This window comes from Nothobranchius furzeri, chromosome 9 (assembly GCF_043380555.1).
Source record: "Nothobranchius furzeri strain GRZ-AD chromosome 9, NfurGRZ-RIMD1, whole genome shotgun sequence".
In the NCBI taxonomy this organism is placed as follows: Eukaryota; Metazoa; Chordata; class Actinopteri; order Cyprinodontiformes; family Nothobranchiidae; genus Nothobranchius; species Nothobranchius furzeri.
Window position 1 is genome coordinate 45,395,998 of NC_091749.1, and position 26,467 is coordinate 45,422,464.

Here is a 26,467-nt window from a genome sequence, read left to right on the forward strand (position 1 = left end):
AAATATTGTAATGCTCTCTAAGGAGTTATTGTTAGGTGTTCGTGGTTGCTGTTGCAGTGATGCTGTTTTAACAGACGTATTGGTTATTTGGTTGAATGTTTTGGAGAGTTGGTTAGGGCTGGAGATGCAGCATTATCCCAGCGGTTTGTCAAGACTACTTTAACAAACCAATCTTCAGAGCAAAATATTTTTTCTTCTGCTGCTTTAGTGCTGCAACGTTACGTTAATAAGAAATTATCATACTTCGCATTTTGCTACAGCATCGTTAAAGCTGCGTCAGCTGTGAGATTAGATGATCGGATCAATAAAAAAAGTCAGTCACAGACTCCATGGAAACTTTCAGAAAATCTGCAGATAGTGGCTATCAAAAGGTTTTAGTTGTTGACTGATTTTTGCAAGTTTACAAACTAAGCTGGCCAGACAGCATGGGTGACGTTTTTGTTTTTCCTCTGACAATATTAGTTTATGTCAGTAATGTCTGAGGTGTTTTTGCAAACACTGTATAATTAATACTCCTGGATGAAAACCAGGACATTTTCATCAATACAGAATACCCCCCAGCCCCCGAATAGGGAGTGAAAAGTGGACTTGTCCGGGGAAAAGAGGACGTTTAGTCACCTTAGGCAAATATATGTACTTGGTAAGGAAAGCATAACTTCAACAAAACAGGCTCAGTTCTCGATGCATCATGTTTTCGTCCTGCAAAAGTATTGCAACACTAGATGAAAATAAATCCCGACATTGCGAAAGCTTATCGAAACAATGCCACAGCGAATGTGTGCCGTAATCAAACATAAAGGCAGTCCAACAAAATATTATTGTGACTTTTTTGTGTCCAGGCAGTGTCTGATACTACATAAAAACTGAAATTGTTTCATGGTTACTGTTTTTGTTTTATCATACAAATGTGTTGCTTAAGAGTACTTTTCCAAGACATTTTTTTTATTTCATTGTCAGTTATATATAAATTCCCTGACGATAATCGTGGTGTGAGCGTTTCAGACCATTTCATTCGTAGTGTATGGCTGCTTGGTACTAGGGTTGTCACGGTGTGAAAATTTAACCTCACGGTTATTGTGGCCAAAATTATCACGGTTTTCGGTATTATCGCGGTATTTTTTTTTAAACGTGTTATATTTTTGGACAACTAAATAAACCCTGTATATCAGGAAAATATCGTCCTCAGTTTGTGTCTAAATTTTGCCTAAATTTTGTTATTTTGTAGCTATGTTGTTTATTTGTTTACATATTTCCCCTTTAGTCTTTAAAATACCAATATTTGCCCATAACTTCTTATTTTTTGTCTGTTTGATGTCATCATTTTAAAAGTATTAGACCAGATGATACTCAGTACGCAAGTAGCCTTCTAATCAGATACTTTTTTACCCTTACTTGAGTAATAAACCCTATATCAGGAAAATATTGTCCTCGGTTTGTGTCCTTCCAGTGAGCTTTGCAGATGTGGGAAAATGTCATCAGGCAGTAATCATTGTTAAATTCATAATTATTCTCGGAGAGAGACCAACTCTTATCTGCCCCTGGGAGCTCCGTAATGCATAGCGTCATTTCAACATGGGGGTGTCCGCGACACGGTTTATATACAGGTAGCGGCGCTGTGGCTGCTTTATATAGCGACTTGTTGCATTCTCCCTCAAACCAAATCCTCAGATCACGCATTTTAGCTAAAACGCTAACGTTAGCTTGCCTTGCGTTGACTGTAGAGTTGTGGGTGATGGTCACGCAGATGTGTCATGAGATTTGAAGCGTTGCTGCCTTTCACAGACACTTTTTCTGCTCGTGCTGCAAACAGGATAGCCGTCTTCGATAAACTCCCTCGGCATTCTTCAGATATCCAAAAGATGCCCGTACTTCCCACTTTGTCTTGTTTGAGGGATAATAAATGTCCTGAGCACTGCCGTCTCCTCCTTTGACCATTATTTCAGCTTTAGCTTCAAGAAAGTTTTGGTTGTAAACAACAAAGCGCGCGTGAGCCGCCGGCAACTTCAACAGATGATACTGTGGCTGGTAAGGGTCACCGCGCCTACACCGCAGCCACGGTAATCGACCGAGATAATATCTTTTTTTTAAAAACAAGACAGTTATTATTATTGTCAACTTTTTTACCGGCGTTTACCGCTACACCGGTTACCGTGACAACCCTACTTGGTACACACCGGGAGTTTGTAGCCTAAAGGCTTGGAGAACTGAGGCCTTCAGATTGTTGGTGATTCAACATTTTCAGTTCATATGTAACGTCCCTACTTTGCTTGTGAAGCATTCCGACTCCGTTTTACCAATCCAACAGTCTAATCAGATGGGCTTACTCAGAGCTCATAGCTTTTATACTACATTCATGGACATCTTATTTTTTTCCAACTTATTCTTATCCTTCTGATTTGTAATGCATCACAAATTATTTGTACACTTTAAAATGTAGTTGCATCATCTGTCTTTTCTAAGGAATAATTTAGAAGTCTTATGTAATAGAGATTTGTATGCATTTGTGACTGAACAGAAACCTGTAATGAAAATATGCAATTTCTCTTTTATATTCACACTGCCAGTTAAACAAACAAAACAAGATTCAAACACAAACTAAAGGTACCAACATTACATCTCAGGTGTGTTTGTTTTTCCTCACTGAAGTCAATAAGGCTCAACTGTTTATTGTCAGTTTAAAAGAATATGCCTTTACCCTTTGGATTAATGTTTCAGTAGTATGTGGGAGGTTGGCTAAGCCAAAGTCCATGTGGGTGTTTCTTGCTTAACCTGTCAGTGCTTTTATAATAGTGAGGTATTTGAAACTGTAAGATGATAAAATCTCTTGTGACTTCTGCTTTTTCTGTGCAAGACAATTAAAAGTAACTTTGAAGGAGCTCCTCTCTGTCCTTAATAAGATTTAGAGCACAGGGAGCTGAACTGAGAAATAATAATTATGTGTGAATATGTGCCTCAATAAAAAAAAAACTATGTAAGTTTAATAAATGTTCTTGGATACATCATTAAAACCTGGGCTTAATGCTTTGCTTAATGCTTTTTTTCTACAACAGTTTATTTAAAGATAATTCTTTAATCAGCACCATAGGTTTTTGATATACATCTCAATTTCATTTAGTGTTTAATACCATAATAGTACACACTAAATGTTCTGGCCAAGAACATTGTACTGAGAAATCTTCACATCAACACATGCTGTGTCGAGGCCAAATCTCGTCACTGTTTAGATTATTTTTCTGTAAGTACAAGTTAAACGGTATGTGCTCTACACTGTGATGTGAAACACATGTGACCCATCACAGGTTGTTATTTTTGCTTTAGAAATAAAGTCGATTATTGCAAGTTTGGTGATTTTCATGCTGTTGTGGAAACTGCTTGAATTTCATCCTTTCATATTGGGATCAGTCATCAGAAAGGATTGCATTTTGTACTTACTATTATGTCCATCATTTCCCATGTCATTTCTGCCCCACCTTTTGATTCACAGCAAGCTAAAATGGAAAATATGTGCTTTTGTAGTTTGTATCTGAGAAGACTTGATTCTTTAACCATGCTTGTAGATTCACATCATGCTCTAATTTGTTTTATGCACTGATGGTGCTGCTTGCAATCACTTGTTGAAAACAAAATTAGGCTACATCTCATTTAGTTGTTTTCCATGCCAGATTGACTTGAAATGACTATTACCCATCGTTCATTGCTCTGTCAGGACAGTCACTCCTGCATGGCCTCTAATAGATAACAGAGTGAAACCAGATCTGTGAAAAAAGACAGGCACTGAGGGAGTTGCACAGCTTGCATGCCTTTTGCTCAATGGGGCACTTGCTGGGACATTTCCTCAGTGGAGCCTTTTCAAAAGAGGCTTGCTCTGCAGTTCTAGCTAAGGGCAGTACAGTGGGTCAACTGCAGATAGAGTTACAACCTCTCCTTTGTAGAGGTGTAGGACAAATTGGACCTCACAACTGTTTACCCGGTCTTTCAGGGACAGCTGTATCTCTCTGCCTTCCAAAACCTGTCACTGTTGTTCCTTTGGGGAACCATCTGTGAGAAATAAGGATGTGTGATGATTGTTCAACAGTTTTCCCTCTTTCACTCCTAGAACACTGGCTTAGCTCCATGTTGTAGTATTAGGTGTTTTTATTATGTGACAATGAGATTTTTTTCTTCCAAAAATTGTAAATGTAATATTTGACTAGAAATTATTCTGCTAGTCTGCAGATTAATTTAATAGCCTTATCAATCAAGTTGATATGTTAAAAATGATCATTAAACAGTCCCTCCCACTATAAAACAGTTTTATGGTTATATCAGGTTTAAATGATATGGCTCGGGAATGTGCAGACATTTTCATAAATGATAAACACTGATATAAGTGCAGTAAAGTTAGAATCTCTATAAAATGGCTGGCTGAGTGTTAAGTTGTTTAGAATATTTATGTGGAAGTGAATGGCTGTGAAAATAATTGGAAAAGCTCAGATTTTACTGACTGATCACAAACAGTGGCCTGATTAAGAAAACTTGGGCATTTGAAACGTATCTCATTTTGGCAAAGTCAGTATGCATGTCTAGTAGGAGTGGGGAAAAGAAGGATACAATGGTGGGGCGGTAATACAGAAATGCCACATCCCGGGTATCTTCAAAAGCAGCTGGATCACTTTGATGATTGTCACTAAAAACTCTGTGGCCTTTTTCTCCGCTGCCACTCATAAAATTCAAAAGCTGCCTGAAGAGAATGCAAATAAGTTTAAACTGTTTTGTTTGGTATGAATCTACTGTCATCAGTGTGCTCATAATGTCTTACATTGTCTACCAACTAATATAGCATGCCTCAAGTGGTGATGCACACAGTAACTGCTAAGACGAGGTGTCCCAACTGGCTTGTTGCATGTTCAATTCAAGAGTGTATTCTGACATTGACCTGCTAATTTTATAGCCTAATAAAGTAACTGAAAAACATTTGTAATGAATTAAAACCATCGACATACATATATGGACAATGGGTTTCCATAGACTCCAATAATAAGTTATGTACTAAAATGGGAGGTGGCCACCACCGCCATTTTGACCGTGTCACAGGTTCTGTCAAGCCCAGACAATTCCATAAAAGGGAAGAGAGGTGGAGCTGAGGGTGGGGCTGTAAGGCTGGGATCAACTGACGACACCCAGTCGAACTAGCTACAAGCTAACCTGAAGCTAACCCAATGCTAATGCGGAAGTGGGAGCTAAGCTAACGGAGGTAGCAACCTAGCTACAACCGGAGTTAACTGTGGACAACACCAGAGCTTCTGAGTCAGAGATACGCCGGGCTGACCGCTGGGTAAAACCGGGTGGAACACGGAGGTCTCCCGAGCTCCACAAGCTGGCAGCCGCACAGCAGACAAGCGCCGCACTGCGATCTGAGATGCGCAGAGCTGCCGCTGGGGAGAACCGGGTGGAAAGGTTTCCATCCCAGAGCTCCACAAGCCGTCAGCCCGCGCAGCAGTCAGGAGCCGCGATCAGACAGAGATGGGCCTAGCTGCCGGGAGACCCAGCCATCAGTCCGCGCAGCAGACAGAAGCCACGATCAGACAGAGATGCGCCGAGCTGCGGGGAGGCGAGAGCGGGTGGAAAACATCGGTCTCCCGAGAGCTCCACAAGCCAATAGTCGGAATCCAGCTCAACCAACATGTTATATTTCAACCCATTTTCTAAAGTGCAGCATTATGTTAAATGCACTGGGATTTACCCTATTACATTTAGATTTCATGGTTAAACAGTACATGTTAAAATCTAAGCTCAGCTCGGCAGTGACCAAAAATACATAAATATAATTTTACTTACCGAAAAAAATGAAGTGGAGACTCCTTGGACGCTCTATTAGTGCAATTAATGCCACAGCAAGTCATTTTGTCCAACAATTGCACAAAAATATCCACAAAAGAATACACAAACACAGACACTCAAAATGCCGGAACATTTTCCAAGCCAGACCGAGGCTCTACTGAGGCCTTTCCACGGAGCTAGCTCTGTGGTCACATGGGTCTGAGGCGGCGGTCACGTGGGTCGGATGCTCATTAATTATACAGAATTTTAGGCTTTTAATACACTTAAACAGAAGAGTGAGAAAAAAATTCACCCCCCTCAGAGTTGTCATGAGTGTAAACTAGATCATTTAAACCAAAAACATGTTTTGGTACCAGGCTGTAAACATGTTTATTTCTGCTGTGAAATTGGTATTTTTAACATGGGAGTCAATGAGGATTTGCTCGCTTCTGACACCAGCCCCCAGTGGATGAGGGTGGAACTGCAATTTTTGGTACTTTCGGGTTGAGACCACTTTCTGAGCCGCATTGTGGGGGCTTGATTAAAACTTGTCAATTATACCAGTCAAACATAATAAAACAAAACTCATCACATTATTACTTACCATTACAACTTCACATTGGTTAGGCAAATTTCAGAGCAGAGAGGGAAGAAAAGAAAGCTTTGCAAGCTTAAACCCCCAAAGTCAACATTAGGTGATAAAAATCTGGTGCTGGGAAGGCAGCAGGTCACATTGTGGAAGAATGAGCAGAAGTTGACTGACTGGTTATTGTAGAAAGGCCGTGATCCAAGGAGATGACAATTCCCTCCTCCAGTGGAAATCCACCAACACCCACTCCCTCGCTGTGTGCACTATAAACACCTTTGAAGCGGGACTACAGCACCATAGAACAGTTTGTAGGACTGCTGTTTGTTGATGAGAAATTAGGGCTGCTCAATTAATCGAATTTTAATCACAATTACGATCTGGGTTTTGAACGATTATACAAACAAAACAAGCCGATTATTTGCTCCTCCCACTTGCGCTGCCCTGAGTTGCAAATGAAGCGCTCCTCCCACAGTGTTGCCAACTTAGCGACATTGACGCTATTTCTAACAGCTTTTCAGACCCCCTTCTTGACTTTTTAAATCTTAAAAGTACCTAGCGAACATCTCAGAAACATCTCTGGCAACCCTTAGCTGCTTTCTGCGTAACTGTCGTCGACATTTCCTGCAGGAAGCTAAACACTCCGCCGGTGCTCCGGACTGTTCTTCAGGACATTAGGAAAGGGAATGGTGTAGTGATGTGTCAGTCGCTAAAGAAATGGCTCTTGGAGCCGGCTCCCTGTTGGAGTAAACAGAGTGAGTGACACACACACTGCACCTGCGGACTCCTGAGCCACTAAAAACGGCTAATGTGTGCATGTGGCGCGCTAAACACACGTGCAGCTTGCCCCGATTGCTGTGAGACCGGGTTGGGGGGTGGGGGGTGCAGCTGTGGTTGGGACAATTATTACATTAACTGATGGACTTGTAAATAAATAGTTCATAAATAAGGTAGAAATAAGTTCCTCACACTGATAACTAATCTCTCTGAGGACACTGTGCTAGTGCACTCTCCTACAGCACCTTGACACGACTAAATAAATGTTACGCAACATTTTGTGAACATCAATTTATTTGCATTAATTTGTTATAAATGCCACTGTATAATTCTTGCTGTCAGTATTTGCAAGATATTGGTATTTGGGTCTGTACTGGTTAGACTTACATGAGTTAAACCAAGGTCTATAGCCCTTGGGTCAGAAACTATGAGCTGTAAGTATATTGGTCTTTTTATACTGGGAATCAGGAGTTATTTTAGTGATCATCTTGTTCTTATTTAATTTTGTCCTGATTGTGCCCTGAGCAATTTTATGACTGCATAAAAACAAATAAAATCAACATAAATTGAAAAATCGTCCTAAATAATCGAGATCTCAATTTCAGTCACAATGATCGTGATTATTATTTTTGCCATAATCGAGCAGCCCTATAAGACATATGCTTGCTGATCAGTTTCAAACTAAATCTACTTTTTCCAGAAGCTATAAATGTATTTGTTTGAGACCGGTCAAACCCAAAAATGTAAGTCTGGAATATACTTGACAAGAAGCCATCGACTGAGCAGAGTTTTCAACATCACCACCATCGTTGTGCTGAGTTGTGTGTGTGTGTGTGTGTGTGTGTGTGTGTGTGTGTGTGTGTGTGTGTGTGTGTGTGTGGCATACAGATCACTTCAGACTTTTCACAGATCGCCTTGTGCTACCTTTGTGTCAGGTAGAGATTGAGTGCCCTCCACCCATGTGGACCCGCTAGAACCCACACTGAGTTTAGCCGAGTCAAGTTTAACCAAACTGAGCTGTGTTCAGCAAGGAAAGGGGCCATTAGTAGCCTGGCAAGCCAGACTAAATAAATGTATTATTTAAACTTTGCAAAGCAATAATTTGGTCTAGTTCACTAGGCTAGGCCATTAGTTTTTTTTCTCTGCCCATACACCAATGATTTTAATCTACAGTGCTTTACCTGCTGAACAGGTAACTACTAAAACATGCTGGGTCGAGGCTCACAAGGACCATGCTTGAGCTCCCCTGATCTAAATAATACATTTAAAAAGTTTCTGAGGGGTTCAACTCTTACTATATTTTCTGTATCAGGTCTCCGCTGCAAAAATAAAATAGCACCCGTTTGTGGCCGTATTGATTTTTATTACTATGATTTTTACTGTGAAGTATTTTGTGTTAGCCCTACTGCAAAGTAAGACGAAAGCTTAATTTGCCAGCACGTAGGGGGCTCTTGTATGAATGCACTTAAATACGTTCAGAAAAACGACACGTTTATGACAGCGGTATATTTACTGGCTCATTGCTGACCCTTTTGTCACACTTGGCTCGACAACTTTTGTAGCTTTTGATTGGTGGGGTGGTTGTTAAAACAACACATTAGAAAATTAAAAGGTTTATAGTGTAATAAATATTCCTTTCTTTAGAACATGTTGGAGAATTAAACATTAGGTAGTTGAAGTTGTCTGGAGCAAATCAACAAGTTAATGTTTATGAGTACTGAAGAGCTGTAATGATATTAATGCAGTTGCAAATTGCAAAAAAATTACTTGTCTCATTGAATGCTTGTTTTGTGGTTTGTTTCTGGGATCTTTACATAACTTATAGCAAATTAAATACTAGGGTTCAAAATGTTGTATTCAAATAATTTTTATATGAATTTTTGGAATCAATTGAATATTTCCCCCCGAAAAATCTATCAAAAATTATTGAGAGAAAACAAACATACATTTCAGTCCTCCAAACCTATAATAATGTTACTCTGAAAAGAAGGATTACCAAGGTTTTTTCCTTTATGACTACTATTGGTTACAGTCTGTATCTGTAACCGCACTACCTTTGTGATATTCTAGGAAAATAAGCCTGATTTTCTTTTCCCCAGACCTACACCAGTTCCGGAATACTTTTAAATCCCCTGTTAGTGCAGGATTACTGTTGTGCTCTCGAGTTGAAAAGGCACTGCTCCGCGTGTGTGTGTGTGTGTGTGTGTGTGTGTGTGTGTGTGTGTGTGTGTGTGTGTGTGTGTGTGTGTGTGTGGTGGTGGTGGTGGTGGTGGGGGCGCTACTTCTTATTTATCAGTAGTGACACTATCAGCGGTGCCTTGTGAAAAGAGAACCAGTCATTCAGAACAGTGAGGCCACCATGGCTATCAAAGCAGGATTTAGGCTACATTTCTCACGGTTGCCATGACGACTGTGGGAAGTGATTATGAAGAGAGGGTTTCGGAGCAGAGCTGTCACACCAGTGGGTATTACCATAGTGGTTTGCACAGTGATCATCAGAGAATTACTGGCTCACGATCAAACGTTTGTTTTACAATGAAATATTGTGTTCTGCGATGGCAGAGATATTGTGATGTTATTCTGTGCCTAGATGATTGGATTAAAATGTCTCTCTTCTTGTTTCCTTTTAGGGCAAAATGTGGTTAAATGGGACAGGAACGAGTAGACCATGAAGATTCTCTAACCCTTGTCTCTGACTCCCAACCGTCTGAGAGGGTGTCGGACCTCACTGAGGCATTCCTGGGCCGTTGGCACTAAAATGTCCCTAAGTGGTGGCACTGCAGGCGGGAAAGGTGTGGACTCGAATGCGGTGGACACTTACGACAGCGGGGATGAGTGGGATATCGGTGTTGGAAATCTGATTATTGACCTTGACGCCGATTTAGAGAAGGACAAACTTGAAATGTCTGGCACCAAGGACGGCATGGCAGCACCACCTAGTGCAGTGGCAGCATTGCCCGACAACATAAGGTTTGTTAGTCCAGTGTCTGGCTCTCAAGGAAAAGAGAGCAAATCCAAATACAAGCGCAGCAAGACTTCTAAAGACAATAGTAGCAAAGCTTCAGCTGGAGATGGAGGTAAAAAAGAACCCACAGGGCGGACTCAAGGGGAGCCAACTGGTGCAGCAGCAAGTGCAGTAGCTGCCAGCAACAATTCCACCTCTGGGAAGAACATGGAAAAAGGGGGCAAAGCCTCCAGAGGGGTACTCAGTGGTAAAAAAGATAAGGAAGGAGCAAGTGGGAAAAGTAAGAAAGACAAAACAGATGGTGCTCCAGTTGTGGCAATTGGCGTCTCTGAGAAGGATGTGTCTAAAGCCCAAGTTTCTTTGGGGAATAGTCGTAATGCGACCTTTGAGAACACACAATCGACAGACTTGGCAGATGCTAATCAAATGGGGAATATTGCACTTGAATCTGTTGGAATAGTACCAACGTTGACCACAAAAACTGAACAAGATGATGTGGAAATTGGAAATACGGAATGCAAAACATTAAAGAAGATCAAAAACGAGAAGGTACGTGTTCTTTGTTTTATAGCATTTTGATGTTTGTTTGGCATCTGTTGTTTACTGAGTAGCTTTGGGATTGTGTTTGTTTTGGCTAAAAAATATGTTTGATTTTACTAGAGAAAACTAACGTGTATTTTAAATCTAAAAAACAATCCAGCATTTTCAACAAAAGACAGCAATGTTTTGTTACGATTACACATGGTGCCTGGTGTGTTTTACTCTGAACATGGTTTTATCCACATTTTAAAAATGCCCAAATAGCAGAAGCACCTGTATTACTGGTTTCTTTAAAAAATAAGTCTGGTATAAAGATCTTTTGAAACAGAATAGGCTTTTATCCATTTAAATTTACTGCAATCTGACCCTGTGCTTGTCTCCGTGATATGCTAGCTGTGACAGCCTGTTGCTTTCAGCAGTGTAGGAGATGCACTGCATTCCCTAAAGCAATCTGACATGTGATGCATAAAGAAGACCTGCTGCTGTTTTCTCTTTTATTACCATACGATGAATAAGGGCACCTTTGACATAAGTGATGCCGAGACCGGCTACAGGAAGTGGTTCACATAGTGGTGATGTTCTTTTCTCTTATTGACAGCACAGTGCTGAGAATGCTCAGCCGACTTAATCTTTAAAACATTTCTATCCCATGTTCAAATCCCATCTCTTGTAATTATCTTGAAAGTATTTGCCAGTATAGAATTAACTGTAGACTAGAAGATGATGGATATTATAAGCCCTATGTTGTACACAGCATTTTTCCTGTAATGTGAGGCAAGTGTCAAATCGTGTTCCACTTTTTTTTATTTCAATAATTTCAATGCTGACATTGTCACACAAGAATAATATAAAGATCTGTGTAGCTATTCACCCACACTTATCTTGCTCACTCAGAGTTGATCTATCACTGTGTCTTTTGTATGCCCCATAGCAGCCTTTTCATGCTCTCGCAGTATAAAAGACAGCAGAGTAGGGAGGTGCTGAGGACTGTTTTTGTCTGTCATCGTGTTCCATTCTTAATCCCACAAGCCCCAGCAATGAATGCCTGGTGGAGCAGTGTGTGGGGGATGGAGCTGCTGCTCAGCACGCCTTCCTCGTTTTTCCTGCTGCTCTGAAAGTGGTATGGGGGATGGGTCGAGGACGCCTGTTTGCTTAAATCCAGGACACCCAGTCACAAACACGAGCTGTAGAGCCTCCTTGGGCAGACTACTATGAAAGGAATTTTAGGAAATTCTTTGTAATCTTTATGTATTTAGAATGAAAAGGCTTTTGAGCAGGAACCACAAGAACAAATAAAGGAGAGAGGTCAGAATCGCTTTCAACCTGCAAGCTGGTGAAATGTATCCTTGAAAGCATAATGGTGGGGTGTATGGGTGGGTTCTATTTTAATGTAGGACTTACTTATTGTGGTGTAAAGAACAGTTTTTAGAATGGTAACTTCAGTTAACTGAGGTGTAAAAAAGAAATGAAGAGCATTCAGCTCTTAAAAGTTGGCTTGTTATGCTTTCATGTCTTTTTCAGCAGCATTCAACTGAAATGTAGTCCTCAAAGGAGGCCAAGTACAACAATAAAAACAATTTGAAACAGCTGTAAAACTATTAAGACATTTGTTTAATTGATTAAACACATTAAATGACCACAAACTTTGGATTTTGTAAATATTCAATAGCATAATAACCAAAGCTTTCCTTCAAAACAATTATTCTGATTTGGAATAAAAGAGCGTACAAGCAATGGTGTTCTATTTGATTCCCTTTTTTTAAACCTTTGAGCTTCACAGTAATGTGGGTGGCTGGTACTTCCACACCCTATGCTTGTTTTCTGTTGGTTTATTTAATTTGAATGCCAACTTTTAGGGGGACGTTGTTATTTATTTATTCTATAGTTAACAGATTCCAGACACTTGAGGCATCATCATGTTTTGTAACTTGTACAATTTTACATCTATCCATTTTCTGTGGACAGAGCTGGAGAGACAGAGAATACGTCTTCCTATTTTTCATATTAACGTGACATTTTCAGAGAGGTTCTTGTTTTGAGTTCATTTGGAAAAATCATTGTTAGATTTGTAGATTTTATGAAGAAAAAAAAATATATATGTATATGAAAAGTGGTATATTTATAATATCTGCTTTGTCTGTTATTTTAGTTATTTGTCTGAGTGAGCTTTGCATGTTGGCTAATGGTAACAAGGTCAAAGCAAGATCAAGGCTTTAAAGCCAGTAAATGAAAACAACCATCCATTCATCCATCCATTTTTTTTCCTATATGCACTTGATTCTGTTCAGGGTCATGAAGAACTGTTGTCTACCGTTACAGCCATTGGACAATAAGCATGGTACGACCCAGGCAGGCCATCAGTTAATGCCTAAAATATTATGGCCTATTTTACAACCTCAAGCCAATTGCTTCTTAGCATTTTATCTCTGACAGACTCTTACATGAATTATTCTTATAATTGCTTCATATTGTTGGGTATGTTTTGTTGCAATTTAAAAATTTGGCTAAAATGTGCATGAAAAAGCTTTGCACATTTTTTCTTAAGCCTATTGTCATTAGTCAGTGAGGATGTTGCTGCAAGCAGAATTCCTGTGTGTAACTTTGTTAATTGCAAAAGATTACTACACTTTTATTATATGTTAGCCATAATGGTGAGCATTTGGTGTATTCATAATTTTGATGCTGCTGAAACTGAAATGATTACATAATAGGCTGAGAAATGGTGTTGAAAAAATGACCCAACATCTCTTATAAAGTCTAACATTAAATACGTCAAACATTGTGTACCTCTTGAGCTTTTGTTGCAATATTGTGCAAAATTACCGCAATGTAAGACATTTTATCCTATATTTATTGTGAAAGTAATGATTAGTAGAGTTAATAGAGCCTTGGGGTGTTGGAAAACAATTTCAGCCTCTCTACAAATGATCTGTTAATTTAATGGAACTCGAGTTGTGCAATCCAAACATCAATCAGTACGCGTTTCACCAGCAGGCTTGTTCTCTGTGGTAGTGATGTAGAAGCCATTGTATGTGTCCTAAGTTAAGACTCCCTAAAGCGTTGGCTCTCACATGCTGAATAAATCATCTGTACTTCCTTCATACAAGTGCTAACCACCTTGCAAGCATGTCTCACTCTCCCACCTCTCATTATACAAATCTAGAGGAGTGAGGCATTGTCAGTTTTCTCGAAGTGCCAGTGGCCTTGATAAATGGCGCAGCTCTCATGGAAAATTACATTGGCGGTGTTACTTTCAGAACAGGAGAGAACGCAAAGGCAGCACTTGAATGAAAGAGCAGTGCCGGCGCCCTGCTTTGCTGCTGATGTCCAGCTCTGAGGGTAAAAGGATCTCATGAGAGCTAGCTTGAGCTTTTTTTTCTCTGCCTCTGCCTGGCGGACTGTTGCCATTGTACTACAGTTCATTCCTTTTAGGTGGTGCCAAGGATTTTAAAGGCAATGGAACAGAAAAGAGACTGACTTATTTTAAGAAGGAGTGCAAACTACAACAACTTCAATCCACAGCACCTGTTTGTGTAAAGCGATCCCTACAATGAAAACCATATGGTGTTTTCACAGAAATGTTGAACTCTTTCTAATTACTGTTAAATTAAACATTTTTCCTGTAGCTTTTTAACTATCAAATACTGTATCCTTAAAATTTAGAATTAGCTTGAGTTGACATCATTGCTAAAGTGAAAAGAAATGGCTTTTACATGCAGTGGACTCAGTGGTCTTCAAAAAGCAGCTGAAAACTCACCTGTTCAAGCTGGCTTTTGCGTGACCATTGTCACCACCCTCTCCTTATTCTGTTCTTATTCCACCTTTCCCTGATTTCCCTCTTTCCTCTTCATTTTCTCACTCCATTTCCTTACATAGTTTTTCCACAATTTTAATTTTGTCTCATTTTAAATCTATTTTTAATCATTTTTGAAGTAATTTTCATACTTTAATTTTTTGTTTTGTTTTTGTGAAGCGCCTTGTGATTTCTTGAGGAGCTATATAAAAGATCCTTTTCATTCTTTCTTTCTTTTATAAAATGCTGCATGTGAGATAAAACTTTTAGGATTAGGGTTTTATTGTTACTGCTCTGGGATGTTACCTTACAACATTTTTATTTTCATTTGCTGACCTTGTAATTGTGATAGTAATGTGTTGGGTCATTGGTGTAATATTAAATAAGGTGTGTATTTTTTCTGTAGTTTAAAGTAAAGACAGAAGCTGATGTTTAAATTTTCTTTTTTCCAACCAAATAGATTCAAATAAAAAAGGACCAGGTTTGTTTGAGGAACCAAGAAATAAACTAATTACTTTACCTTTGATTTAAAATGTTATGGCTAGTACGATGTGAAAGTCGTTTCATTGCTGTTTGGTCTTACAATTTAGTAATGTCTCCCTATAATGCACTGCAGTGAGTCAGCTCTTGCCTTGGTTATTCAGAGTTTGGCTGAGGCCATACCGGGTACCGATTGCATAAAGAGGTGGAGGGGAATGAGGGACAAATGTGTATGTGTTAAAAAATCTCAGAAATATATTAAAACAATGTAACCACAATAGTAAATACATTATCGTGGACTGGATACGGCACTGTAATGGTAGCAGGATACTTCATAATAGCGCTACTCCCTCTGTTGTCCTGGCAGGGAATTTTTTTTTGCAACAATCCCTAGCTGACGGAGAAGTCTGAAAGCAAAACGTCACGACACTGTCAATGCGTGTGCGTCTCTCCCTCGTGGAGCTGAAGTATAAATTAGAGATACACTCAGTGTTTTTACATGCAGAACATCAGCAAACCAAACTTTTTACTTAAAAAGACTGACATTGTCTTTTTAAAATGATAAATAATAAATGACCACATCTTGTATAGCTCCATTCAGAGTCAGAAAGTTCAAAAGCACTTCATACTACAGTGTATCATTCATCCTTTCACACACACTAGTCTGGTAGTGATGAGCTACATTGTAGCCACAGCTGGCCTAGGGCGCACTGATAGAGGCGAGGCTTCTGAGCTCAGGCACCACCGGTCCCTCCGACCACCACCAGCAGGCAAAGTGGGTTAAGTGTTTTGCCCAAGGACACAGCAGCAGAATCCTCTGATTGGAGCTGGAATTGACCCTATGCATGTAAATGTGTTAGTCTTGCTGAATGGCAAACTGGTTCTAATCATGCTGAAGCTCCCAGATAATGCGGTAGGAGCCCGATTTCATCTGCATGTAAATGGCTCAGTCGAGCTGATACCGGTTACTTCCTGAAGTGACAAGATTGATGAAGTGGGCTTATAATATCATTGCCTCAAAGTAAAAGATACAACACCATCGTACAGTACATTACGTACCAAATAAGCTGTGCTGCATTGTTGTTGTTGTTGTCCATTACTTCAGCCATTGTTCTTATCCTGTTTTAACTTTGTCTGCTTCACTCCCGCCGGTATTGTTTACTATTTGTGTTGCTATAAGCCAGAGATCACTAATAGGCGGACCTTCTTCCGGATCCGGACCGAAATGCTGTCTGGTGTGGACTCGAGCCTAATGCCAAAATAAAGCTTGCCTAATTTTATAACCGCTTCTGGCAGGAGCAGCTATTGCATTCTTTACAGTAGTATTCTAGCATCCATAAAAACCCACAGGCCAATTGTACTCGAGTTTAGCCAGACCACGTGACACCAACAAGCCAATAAACACATTGCATTCCTGCCAGAAAATACAGCCGCTACGTAGTAAAAATAAAGGTTTCAGGCGGAGAGAAGGAGAGCAGCGAAGAGCAGAAATTCGAACAGAGAAAACGAGAGATTCAGGCGGAGAGCGGTGGAAAGGTGGAGACATTCAGGCAAAGAACAGGAGAGCAGCGATACGGAGAGATTCAGGTGGAAAGGAGGAGGAATTCAGGCAGAGAAAAGGAGAACGGCGACAAGGAGAGATTCAGGCGGGTGAGACGGAGAGTAGAGAAAGCAGAAATGGCAGCCTCTAAAAAACGGAAAGTGGACAGCGAAAATGGAGCATTTAGTCATTTCTCTTTGTTCTTCCCACTGGTGGCACAAAACCTGTTTGTCTCATATGTTCAGAAACAGTGGCACTTCTTAAAATTGGCAATGTGAAACGCCATTATGACACAAAACACAAATGTTTTGAAGAAACATATCCCGTAAGATCAGAGAAAATACGTAGTCTCAAAGCCCAATATGACCAGTCCACCAGGATCCTGAGCCACACATTCACTGCTCAGCAACGAGCTCATGAGAGTTCCCTCAGAGTTTCTTGGATTTTGGGTCAGCACAAAAAGCCATTTACTGATGGAGAGGTTGTCAAAGTGTGTGTGACAGCAGTTGCTGAAACTCTTTTTGAAGGAAAAGAAAAACAAGAAGTTTGTGAAAAACTAAAGCAAATCCCCATATCAGCATCATCTGCTACAAAGAAAAGTGAAATACTGACTCAGGATGTTTTAGCCCAGCTAGATGAAGCCATACAGTAGGCACCATGTGTAGGTTTGGCTGTGGATGAGTCCACTGACGTGTGTGATAATGCTCAGCTGTTGGTTTTTGTGAGGTTTTATTACACAGAGCAGAAAGCATTCTATGAAGACCTGCTGGGTATTACTCCTCTTCAGACCAGCACAACAGGAGAGGACATCTACCTGGCCATTATGGAGATGTTGGCAAAGAGAGGAATTGAGTAGGGCTGTCGCGGTAACCGCAAAAATGAAATATCGCAATATGAAGAAGCCCACCGCGCTGCATCATGGGCCACCGCGATTACTGAACTTGATTCAACTCAATGATGCATGTTGAGAAGGATGGCTGCACTGGTATCAAAACGAAACGTCACTTCGCTCCTTTGGGAGCACTTTGTTTTTCAGTACGTCAGCTGCTGCGCAGCCAGGGTCCTTGACCGAGACAGAGCTGCCACCAGCGGCAAAAAAATAAAAATAAACGCTCGGAGACCTGCTGAAGTCCCGGACAAGCACTGCTTCTGCAACCGTCCCGAAGAGAGTTTGAGCCGAGCTGGAGCTCACTCGCTACCTGCAGGAGGAACGCATCCACCCTAAAGAAACCCCCCTGACATGGTGAAGCAACAACCGGGAGAGATTCCCTTTGCTCGCCAGAGTCGCACGCAGGTACGTGTGTGTTAGTGCAACGAGCGCACCATCCGAGAGGGTTTTCAGTGTTGCTGGAAATGTTTCCACCCCTCTCAGATCCTCTCTCAAACCGTATATAGTTAACATGCTGGTTTTCCTTGTGGATAACGAGGACGTGACCGAGCTATAAATCACCGTCATTCGTGTGTGTGAAAGTGAAATGATAGTGCGCCCGCCCGGTACATGTAATTTTTTATGCTTGATTTTAAACAACTAAACAAAATGGGGACTTGTTTCTTATTTGTTAGATGCTGCAGCCAAATTTGCATTTAAAAGTTTAACCTCCTGAATTTTGTTGTTTTTAAGTTCAGTCGGACTCCGACTGTCGGAGAAACAAACATTACTGCGATCTGTGTTGTTACTGCCCTTTGATCTGCATTCAGTAAAGTGTTATAAAAGAAGGCACGGCAATTTTTAACCTTTTTTAAATGTGTAAACATTATGTTTAGATATACTGCAATAAAAAAAGAAGTGCTGCAATAATATCGCACACCGCAATATTAAGCCACCCTGAATCACCGCAGGGGGAATTCCTCAACCGCGACAGCCCTAGAATTGAGCCTACAAAAGTGATTTCTATAACTACAGATGGAGCCCCTGCTATGCTAGGGAGAGAAAGGGGAGCTGTAACAAGAATGGAGAAGACAACCCTGACCTCTTAACCTACCATTGCATTATTCAACAATCTGTCCTCTGTGCCTCCCTGTCAGATGAGCATGCTGAGGTGATGACTTCAGTGATGAAAATGATCAACTTTCTTAGAGCATCCTCTTTCTACCAGCATCGCATGCTTGGAGAATTCCTCAAAGAAGTTGATGCCGAAGCTGATGGTCTTCTGCTGCACAACAATGTGAGACGGCTCAGCAAATGCCGAGTTTTAGCACACTTTTGGGCCATCAGGAGGGAAGTAGCATCTTTTTGGCAGAGCTAAAACATCATAAGGCAACACAGTTTTCTACATTTCTAGAAAATGAGAAGCAGATGGACAATGTCGCCTTTTTGGTTGATATAACTTCACATCTAAACGAACTGAACTTGAGGCTACAGGGCAAGGACAATTCCATTTGTGAACTAATGACAGCTGTCCGTGCCTTTCAGAGAAAACTTGAAATGTTCAAGGATAACTTCCCAGCAGTGCAGGAACAGGTTCAGGGACAGCGAGATGTCTCTTCGTTTGTTTACTTCATTGATAAGCTTATTGATAACTTCAGCAATCATTTTGATAGCTTCAGCCATTGGCCAGCAGCTCACCATGCTCATTCAGAACTCATTCCTCATCACAGATGTCAGGAGTTTCTCAAAGGAAGCCACACAGCATCTTAAATGGGTAAATGCCAGGGATCTTCAGATGGAGTTAGTTGACCTCCAAGCAAACTTGGCCATGAAAGAACTGTCTGCCAGGACTGACCCTTCCTCATTCTGGCTCCAAATGGTTCCTGAGACAGCTTTCTCAAGTCTAAAGAAAGTAGCCCTGTGCATTCTGACCATGTTTGGTTCCACCCACAACTGTGAGGCAGCATTCTCCACAATGAAATTATAAAAAACAAATATCGTTCCAGGCTCACCAATGAGCATCTCCACACATGCATGAGGATGGCTCTGTCTCCATTCAAGCCCAGGTTCAAAATGTTGGCAGGACAAGCAAGATCTCACTTCTCTCTCTAAGTAGAAATGTGGAAAACATTAACCTAAATAAATGTTCAGTTATTACTTGTGTGCAGTCACATTTTTTAAAATCATTTTAAGACTTTTTAGTCCGCACGTGAAGAGGAAAAATGTAAAAATTAAGCTTTTTCTACATTTATTGTATTCTGAAGTAGGGCTGCAACAACGAATCGATAAATTCGATGAAAATCGATTACTAAAAGCGTTGGCAACGAATTGCGTCATCGATTCGTTGTGTCGCACAACTCTTCCAAAAGCCCCCCCCCCCCCCCCCTTCCTGCCCGCCGTTGCGCGCAGACCAGAGCAAGTCAGATCAGCGCGAGGGAGAGCCGGCAGATCAGCGCGAGGGAGAGCCGCAGATCAGCGTGAGGGAGAGCCTGCAGACTTGCGCTGCTGCGAACCGGTTCTGCATTGTCGCGCAGCGATCCAGGCAGCTGCTTCCAGCGCACGGTCCATTCTCAAAGTGGAGCAACCAAAAAACTATAATTAGCACACGATCGTTCATGTCCGCACATATTCTCTATTTTCTGTCTTATCTGTGCCTGAAGCGCGCTACTGTGGAGCTCATCACCTCTGCTGTGGTGATGTCACCTCACGCAGCATCGAAAACGCGCTCTGCGCTTTTCGGTCAGGAGATCCCTTTGATCTGCTCAAAAGTAACTGATGAGGTGAAAAGGTAAGAATCCAGGCAACAGATTTTCTGGAGAATTATGAGGAGATGCAGGAAGATGAGAGACAGACAGGACAGGAAAATAGTTAAATAAAAACAAGAAAACAAAACAAAGTGTTGAAAAGTCAAATGTAGGTAGATTTATCTCCACTACACGTTTTTACCAGTAAAAAACAATAAGTTATACACATGTCATATTTATACATCTGATACAATTCAGATCACCTTCAAAACTCAGTCACACACCCAGGGCCGTTTCAAGACATTTTGGGGGCCCACGCAAAATGCCCCCCCCCCCCCCCCCCCCCCCCCCCATAACTGGGCTCCCCAGAAGCCTCTGTGTAATTCATGCCCTTTCCAGTAGTGTTAGTTATATGGTGTTTATAAAAGCCCCTCAGACATTACTGACATGTTCTAATATTATCAGATGAAAAACTAAATTATCAGACATGCCGTCTCATCTGCTGCTTTTCTAAACCTGCTAAAAGTAACAAAACCATTTGAAAGCCACTATTTGTGGATTCTCTGAAAGTTTCCATGGAGTGTGTGACAACTTATTTTTTCATTGATCCTATCGTCTAATCTCACAGCTGAAACAAGCATCCTTAATCATCTGTGCACAGGAAGCTTACCGATGCTGTAGTAAAACAAAAGGTATAATAATTTATTATTAATAAAACCTTGTTGCAGCACTAAAGCAGAAAAATTAGATTTTGCATTAAATATGCAAAATATTTACATATGAATTGTTTTAGAGCCCTTTAATTGGCAGAATCTGATATTAATTTAGTTCTTACAAAAAATGGGTCCCAACATGGTTTGTGTGGCGTTGCCATAGTGTGACGTCATAGGCACAGATCTCCTGTCCTCTTGTTTGGAAATGGAAATATGGTCACCCTATATTAAACAAACTGTCCACCCGGGCTTTTGCGCTGCACAGAGACGCTTCGCTGCCTACGACTGAATGTCAGTTGAGAGTCAGTCTCATGCAGACTGACCAATGAAGAGAGGGCCTCAAGTTAAGACCCTCTCCTCATTGGTCAGTCCACACGAGGTGGGTCAAAGGTTACTCTGGGCGGGTTACGTGTTGTCAGGCATTCAAGTATTGAGTATATTTACTGCATATTACAGTAAAATATTCTGTATGTGACCACATTATGGTGATCCTTGGGTCGTGATGATGGAGCCCTTGAATATTGTTGCCCAGGGTACAACAAAGTGTTAATCTGGCCCTGGTTCCGCCGTCACATTCCCGCAGAAACTGGTTGATCACACCGGGGCCAGACTACTAGCATGTGGTTTTACAACCACAATGTCCTCAGAAGCAAAAACGCTTTTAAAAGGGAGGGAGGAGTCCTAACTGTTGCTGCAGGCGTGTTGTGTGAGAGTGCAGTTATATACTGGTTAATATATTTTTGGGTTCAGTTGCTTTCATGTGGCCTAATGTGAGTCTATTTGGGATCATTGGAATGATCAGCAGCATTTCTTGATGTGACTTTATGGCAGTTGCCCAGGGCATCATCGCAAGGAGGATGGCATTCATTTACTTTTGTTTTATTTGGTATTTTTTCAGTCAGTTTTGGAAATAGTGATCAATTTTGATTAATTCACAGCCTATGTTTAATTACATTTAAAATAAATGTTAACAGATGAGATCAAACAAAACAGATGAGAATTGCCCTTAAGCTGTTTAACTTGGACCAAGCATTTTAGGTCACAGATAGATGTAGCTTAGGGTCTCTGTCTATACACCTTATAAGACAATTTAGGTGATGGCATGTTGTTTTTCTGCTATTGAACTGTTTTCTAATAATGTTGTGTTAAATAAAGTGAAGGAAGGAGAGAAATAACGTTTCCCTAGCAGTTTTTAAAAATTTCCCCATGTAATCCGATTAATCGATTAATCGTGTCGAGACCCCATCCGATTAATCGATTATCCAAATAATCGTTTGTTGCAGCCCTATTCTGAAGTTAGTAGTTTGTGAAGATTCAGTTGCCATGTCTTATTTTCTTGTTGATTTTTTTCTACTTTTATTTAGTAAATGAGAGAACGTTCCAAATAATAAATCATTTACATGTTCAACACTTCAAGTGACAATAAATGTCAAAAGTACCATATTTGAATTACACTGAAGTGTTTCTGATTTGATTTGCAAATTAATAATGCAGATGATGATAAAACTGCTAGGAAACTTAAATACATGTCACACTATTGTAGGTTGGACATTAGGGCTGCTCAATTAATCGAATTTTAATCACGATTACGATCTGAGTTTTGAACGATTATAAAAAACAAAACAAGCCGATTATTTGCTCCTCCCGCTTGCGCTGCCCTGAGTTGCAAATGAAGCCCTCCTCCACAGTGTTGCCAACTTAGCGACTTTGACGCTATTTCTAGCAGCTTTTCAGACCCCCTTCTTGACTTTTTAATCCTAAAAGTAACTAGCGAACATCTCAGAAACATCTCTGCTAACCCTTAGCTACTTTCTGGATAACTGTCGTCGACATTTCCTGCAGGTTAGCTAAACACTCCGCCTGTGCTCCGGACCGTTCTTCACAACATTAGGAAAGGGAATGATGCAGTGATGCGTTGGTCGCTAAAGACAGCTCTCGGAGCTGGCTCCTTGTTGGATTAACCAGAGTGAGTGACACACACACCGCACCTGCGGTCTCCTGAGCAGCTAAAAACAGCTAAATGTGCGCGTGCAGCTTGCTAAACACACGTGCAGCTTGCCAGATTGCTGTGAGACCGGGGTGGGGGGTGGGGGGTGCAGCTGTGGTTGGGACAATTATTACATTAACTGATGGGCCTGTAAATAAATAGTTTATAAATAAGGTAGAAATAAGTTCCTCACGCTGATAACTAATCTCTCTGAGGACACTGTGCTAGTGCACTCTCCTACAGCACCTTGACACGACTCAATAAATGTTATGTAACATTTTGTGAACATGAATTTATTTGCATTTATTTGTTATAAATGCCTCTGTATAATTCTTGCTGTCAGTATTTGCAAGATATTGGTATTTGGTTCTGTACTGGTTAGACTCAAGGTCTATAGCCCTTGGGTCATAGACTATGAGCTATAAGTATATTGGTCTTTTTATCCTGGGAATCAGGAGTTCTTTTAGTGATCATCTTGTTTCTTATTTTTGTCCTGATTGTGCCCTGAGCAGTTTTATGACTGAATAAAAACAAATAAAATCAACATAAATTGAAAAATCGTCCTAAATAATCGTGATCTCAATTTCAGTCACCATAATCGTGATTATTATTTTTGCCATAATCGAGTAGCCCTATTGGACATAATGATCTTTCGGACCTTGGGCTAAAAAATTCTTTCGGACAGGACCTTTTTAAATAATATTTGTGTACCCCTGCTATAAGCTAACCGGAAGAATGTTGACACGAAAGGGCACATGTTGCCTCCTACTCTACTAGGGCTGCAACTAACGATTATTTTCATAATCGATTAATCTGTCGATTATTTTTTCGATTAATCGGTTTGTTATTGTTTAGCTATTTAACCTATACAAGTGATGAATACATTTCAGTTAAGAAAAAGAAAAACATAAGAGAATTGTGCAGTTGACTGCAATCTATTTTATTGCACATGAACACAGTCAGCGGTGTAAAATGAGCTAAACGGTGCAAAATATCAGTCCAGAATAATTTTTTGGCATCAAAATATAAGAGGTAAATTCCATAAAAAATAATGTAGAATCTAGAATAGAGTTTGTAAATGGTATGCATTGCTGGGGGGTGAGTGTCTTATTCCCCATGTAGTTGTCCATCGTTGCTTGTTTTTTTCTGCATAAGAAACACAAATAAACTGAAATAAGTACACATATAAAATAAAGCAGCACACACACTACAACACTAAATCAATATTACATTATTTGAATTAATTAACAATATACAGTGATCATTTATTTTGACAAAAATGTGTTGTGAGGCGTTTTACAGCGTTAGACAGTAAAACAGCCTTTTAATAGTAAAAAAAAAAGGACTTTCTGAATTTCTCCTGTATTTAAAAATTGAAAGCGTACAACTATGCCGCGTTATATTCACCTGGACACAGCTCGTCTGTATATTTTTCTCCGCGGAGTTGTCCTTTTTTGAATGAGGAACATAGTTATGGGTTTGTGCCGTTTTTCTGTTAACGAGAACTTTCTTATAAACAGACGTGCTAAATTTGGCAAGCGCATGATTCACAACACGGAGGAGATTCACGATTGCATTTAGTCGATCAGAATTAAAACACCGTAGACTGACGCGGCAAAAAAACATGTTTAACATTCACTATAACGAACTCACATCCACTATAACGAACTCAGCTCCCAAATTTGATCTGCGTTAGCTTGTTTATTTTCTGTTACTTACCGGACTTTCCTCTGCTGCATCAGCCCCCACATGTTTTCGTCTCAAATGTTCACTTAGGGACGTCGTGCTTCCGTCGTGCCATGGTTTTTGCATATTTTGCAGGTCACCCGTCTTTTCAAGGCATCTAGAGTGAAGTGCTCCCATACTCGTGAGGTTTTTGTCCGGGGTTTCTCTTGTTTTGTCGCTTCTATTTTTCTTCCGTATTTCTTCTTGTTCCGCCATCTCTCACAGCAAGATGCGCGTCAGTAACGTGATACGTCATGAAAACCGAGGGCACTTATTGGCTAATTTCTTCTTCTACGGCCCCACTGGTAGATCAGTGGCTCATTACTGCCACACACTGGCGGCAAATTTAACAGATTGTAACCGATGTCAGATTGTGGTAAAAAATAGACTTTATGCGGTAAAATATGATTATTAAACAACTAATCGATGACTAAAAAAGTTGTTAACTATTTTAATAATCGATTATAATCGATTAAATCGATTAGTTGTTTCAGCTCTATACTCTACCAGAGTGAAACGAAGTTCGTTTGAAAGTTTGGTTTTCGTTTACGTGTAAACCAAGATAAAGACTCCCAGCTTATTACATTAGATCAACCTGGATCAGTTTAGATCTGCATTTAAAAGCACTGAGTGTCTCCATGTTTCTGACTTTTGCATGTTGTTAATTAGCAGTAGATAAATTAAAACGAGCCATTTCAACTACTGTTCTTAATTCACCGATGTAGATGGATGCATAATCAAGTACACGTTTGGAACCTACTGAGTGAACTGAAGCCTCTAAAACAATCATTTTTAAAACATTTTAACATATCTATATTTTGTGCTTCCAGCGTTGCTAAATGTATGAATAAACTTAATATTGTGGTCAAAAAAATAAAAAATAACAGCATTAAAATATGCAGTTATACTGGTACAAAATAATGTTTAGTGTAATGAAGTTGTTTTTTTTTTTTTTACTTTGACTACAGCCTTTTGAAGTCATGTTTGAAACCATTAAACACACAACATGCTCAGAATCAGTATTTGAGGCAATAGAATAGTTGATTACATTCCATCTAGTATTGAATTATCTCCTGCTCTGGTTCACTGCTGCTGTGATTTCTTCGTTGTTGTTTATTTGAAGAATTCACCCTCGGGGAGTCACTGACTGCTGCATCAAGGAAATGTTTGACACTAATCATTTTACAAATCAGCCATTAGCCATCTTCACATTAATGGAAATTGCTCAGGGCTTGTAGGCAAAACAGAAACCCATGTAAAGAATACAATTCAAGCAACTTGTAGGATATTGAATTGATTTTACATATTGAGCCTCACTCTAAAGTGAATGTGTGAATAATGATTGTACCTTATGTTGGCTGTCTTTATTGTGTAGTCTTGTAAACACCTTTCTTGGCAGTAGAGTATGATGCATTCCATGCATACCACATATTTTCAAGGTTCACTGTGCCTTATCCCTCTACAGACATGCCAGAGCAAATAAAAACAGCCTATTATAGTCAGTGTAAATTGAAACAACTTTGGCCCCGTGGTGGGGTCAATTAAAATACAACAACGTAGGCATTTTGAAATGTCAAAAATCAAAGGCAATTAAACTGTGTTGAAATGATTACACAGGTTTGAGTGCCCTTTTGTTTTTAAAGGTAAAGCCGAAAAGTTGAAACTGTGTAGTTACATTAGCAAAACCATTCAGATTTATATATTAAGAATGGAGACAGTTCAAATTAATGAACAAATACACAGCACTGCCAGATTGTAGCCCAAGGCTAATTTCTATTTTCTTGTCCCTTGGTAGGTTGATACAGGTTAGGAATGTTCATGTAAAAATGTAGACATAAGGTGTCCACATAATACAGTAGAATAGAAACAAACTAATAGATAATATTAAACAGGGGTAGCCTAGTGAGGAGTCGAGATCAACTGTGTCATTCACATGACATGTTTACAGTA

General features: G+C 40.1%; 1 protein-coding gene across 2 annotated transcripts in view; it reads left to right on the top strand.

Annotated features, from left to right (window-relative positions):
• znf609b (zinc finger protein 609b) overlaps positions 1 to 26,467 on the top strand; it is a 170,023-nt gene that overhangs the window by 52,112 nt on the left and 91,444 nt on the right. For both annotated transcript variants that reach the window (XM_015953616.3, XM_054732279.2), the window contains exon 2: positions 9,793 to 10,676. In XM_015953616.3, coding sequence (XP_015809102.1) covers positions 9,921 to 10,676 — 756 coding nt within the window. In that variant the 5' untranslated portion in view covers positions 9,793 to 9,920. The remainder of the gene's footprint in view (positions 1 to 9,792; positions 10,677 to 26,467) is intronic.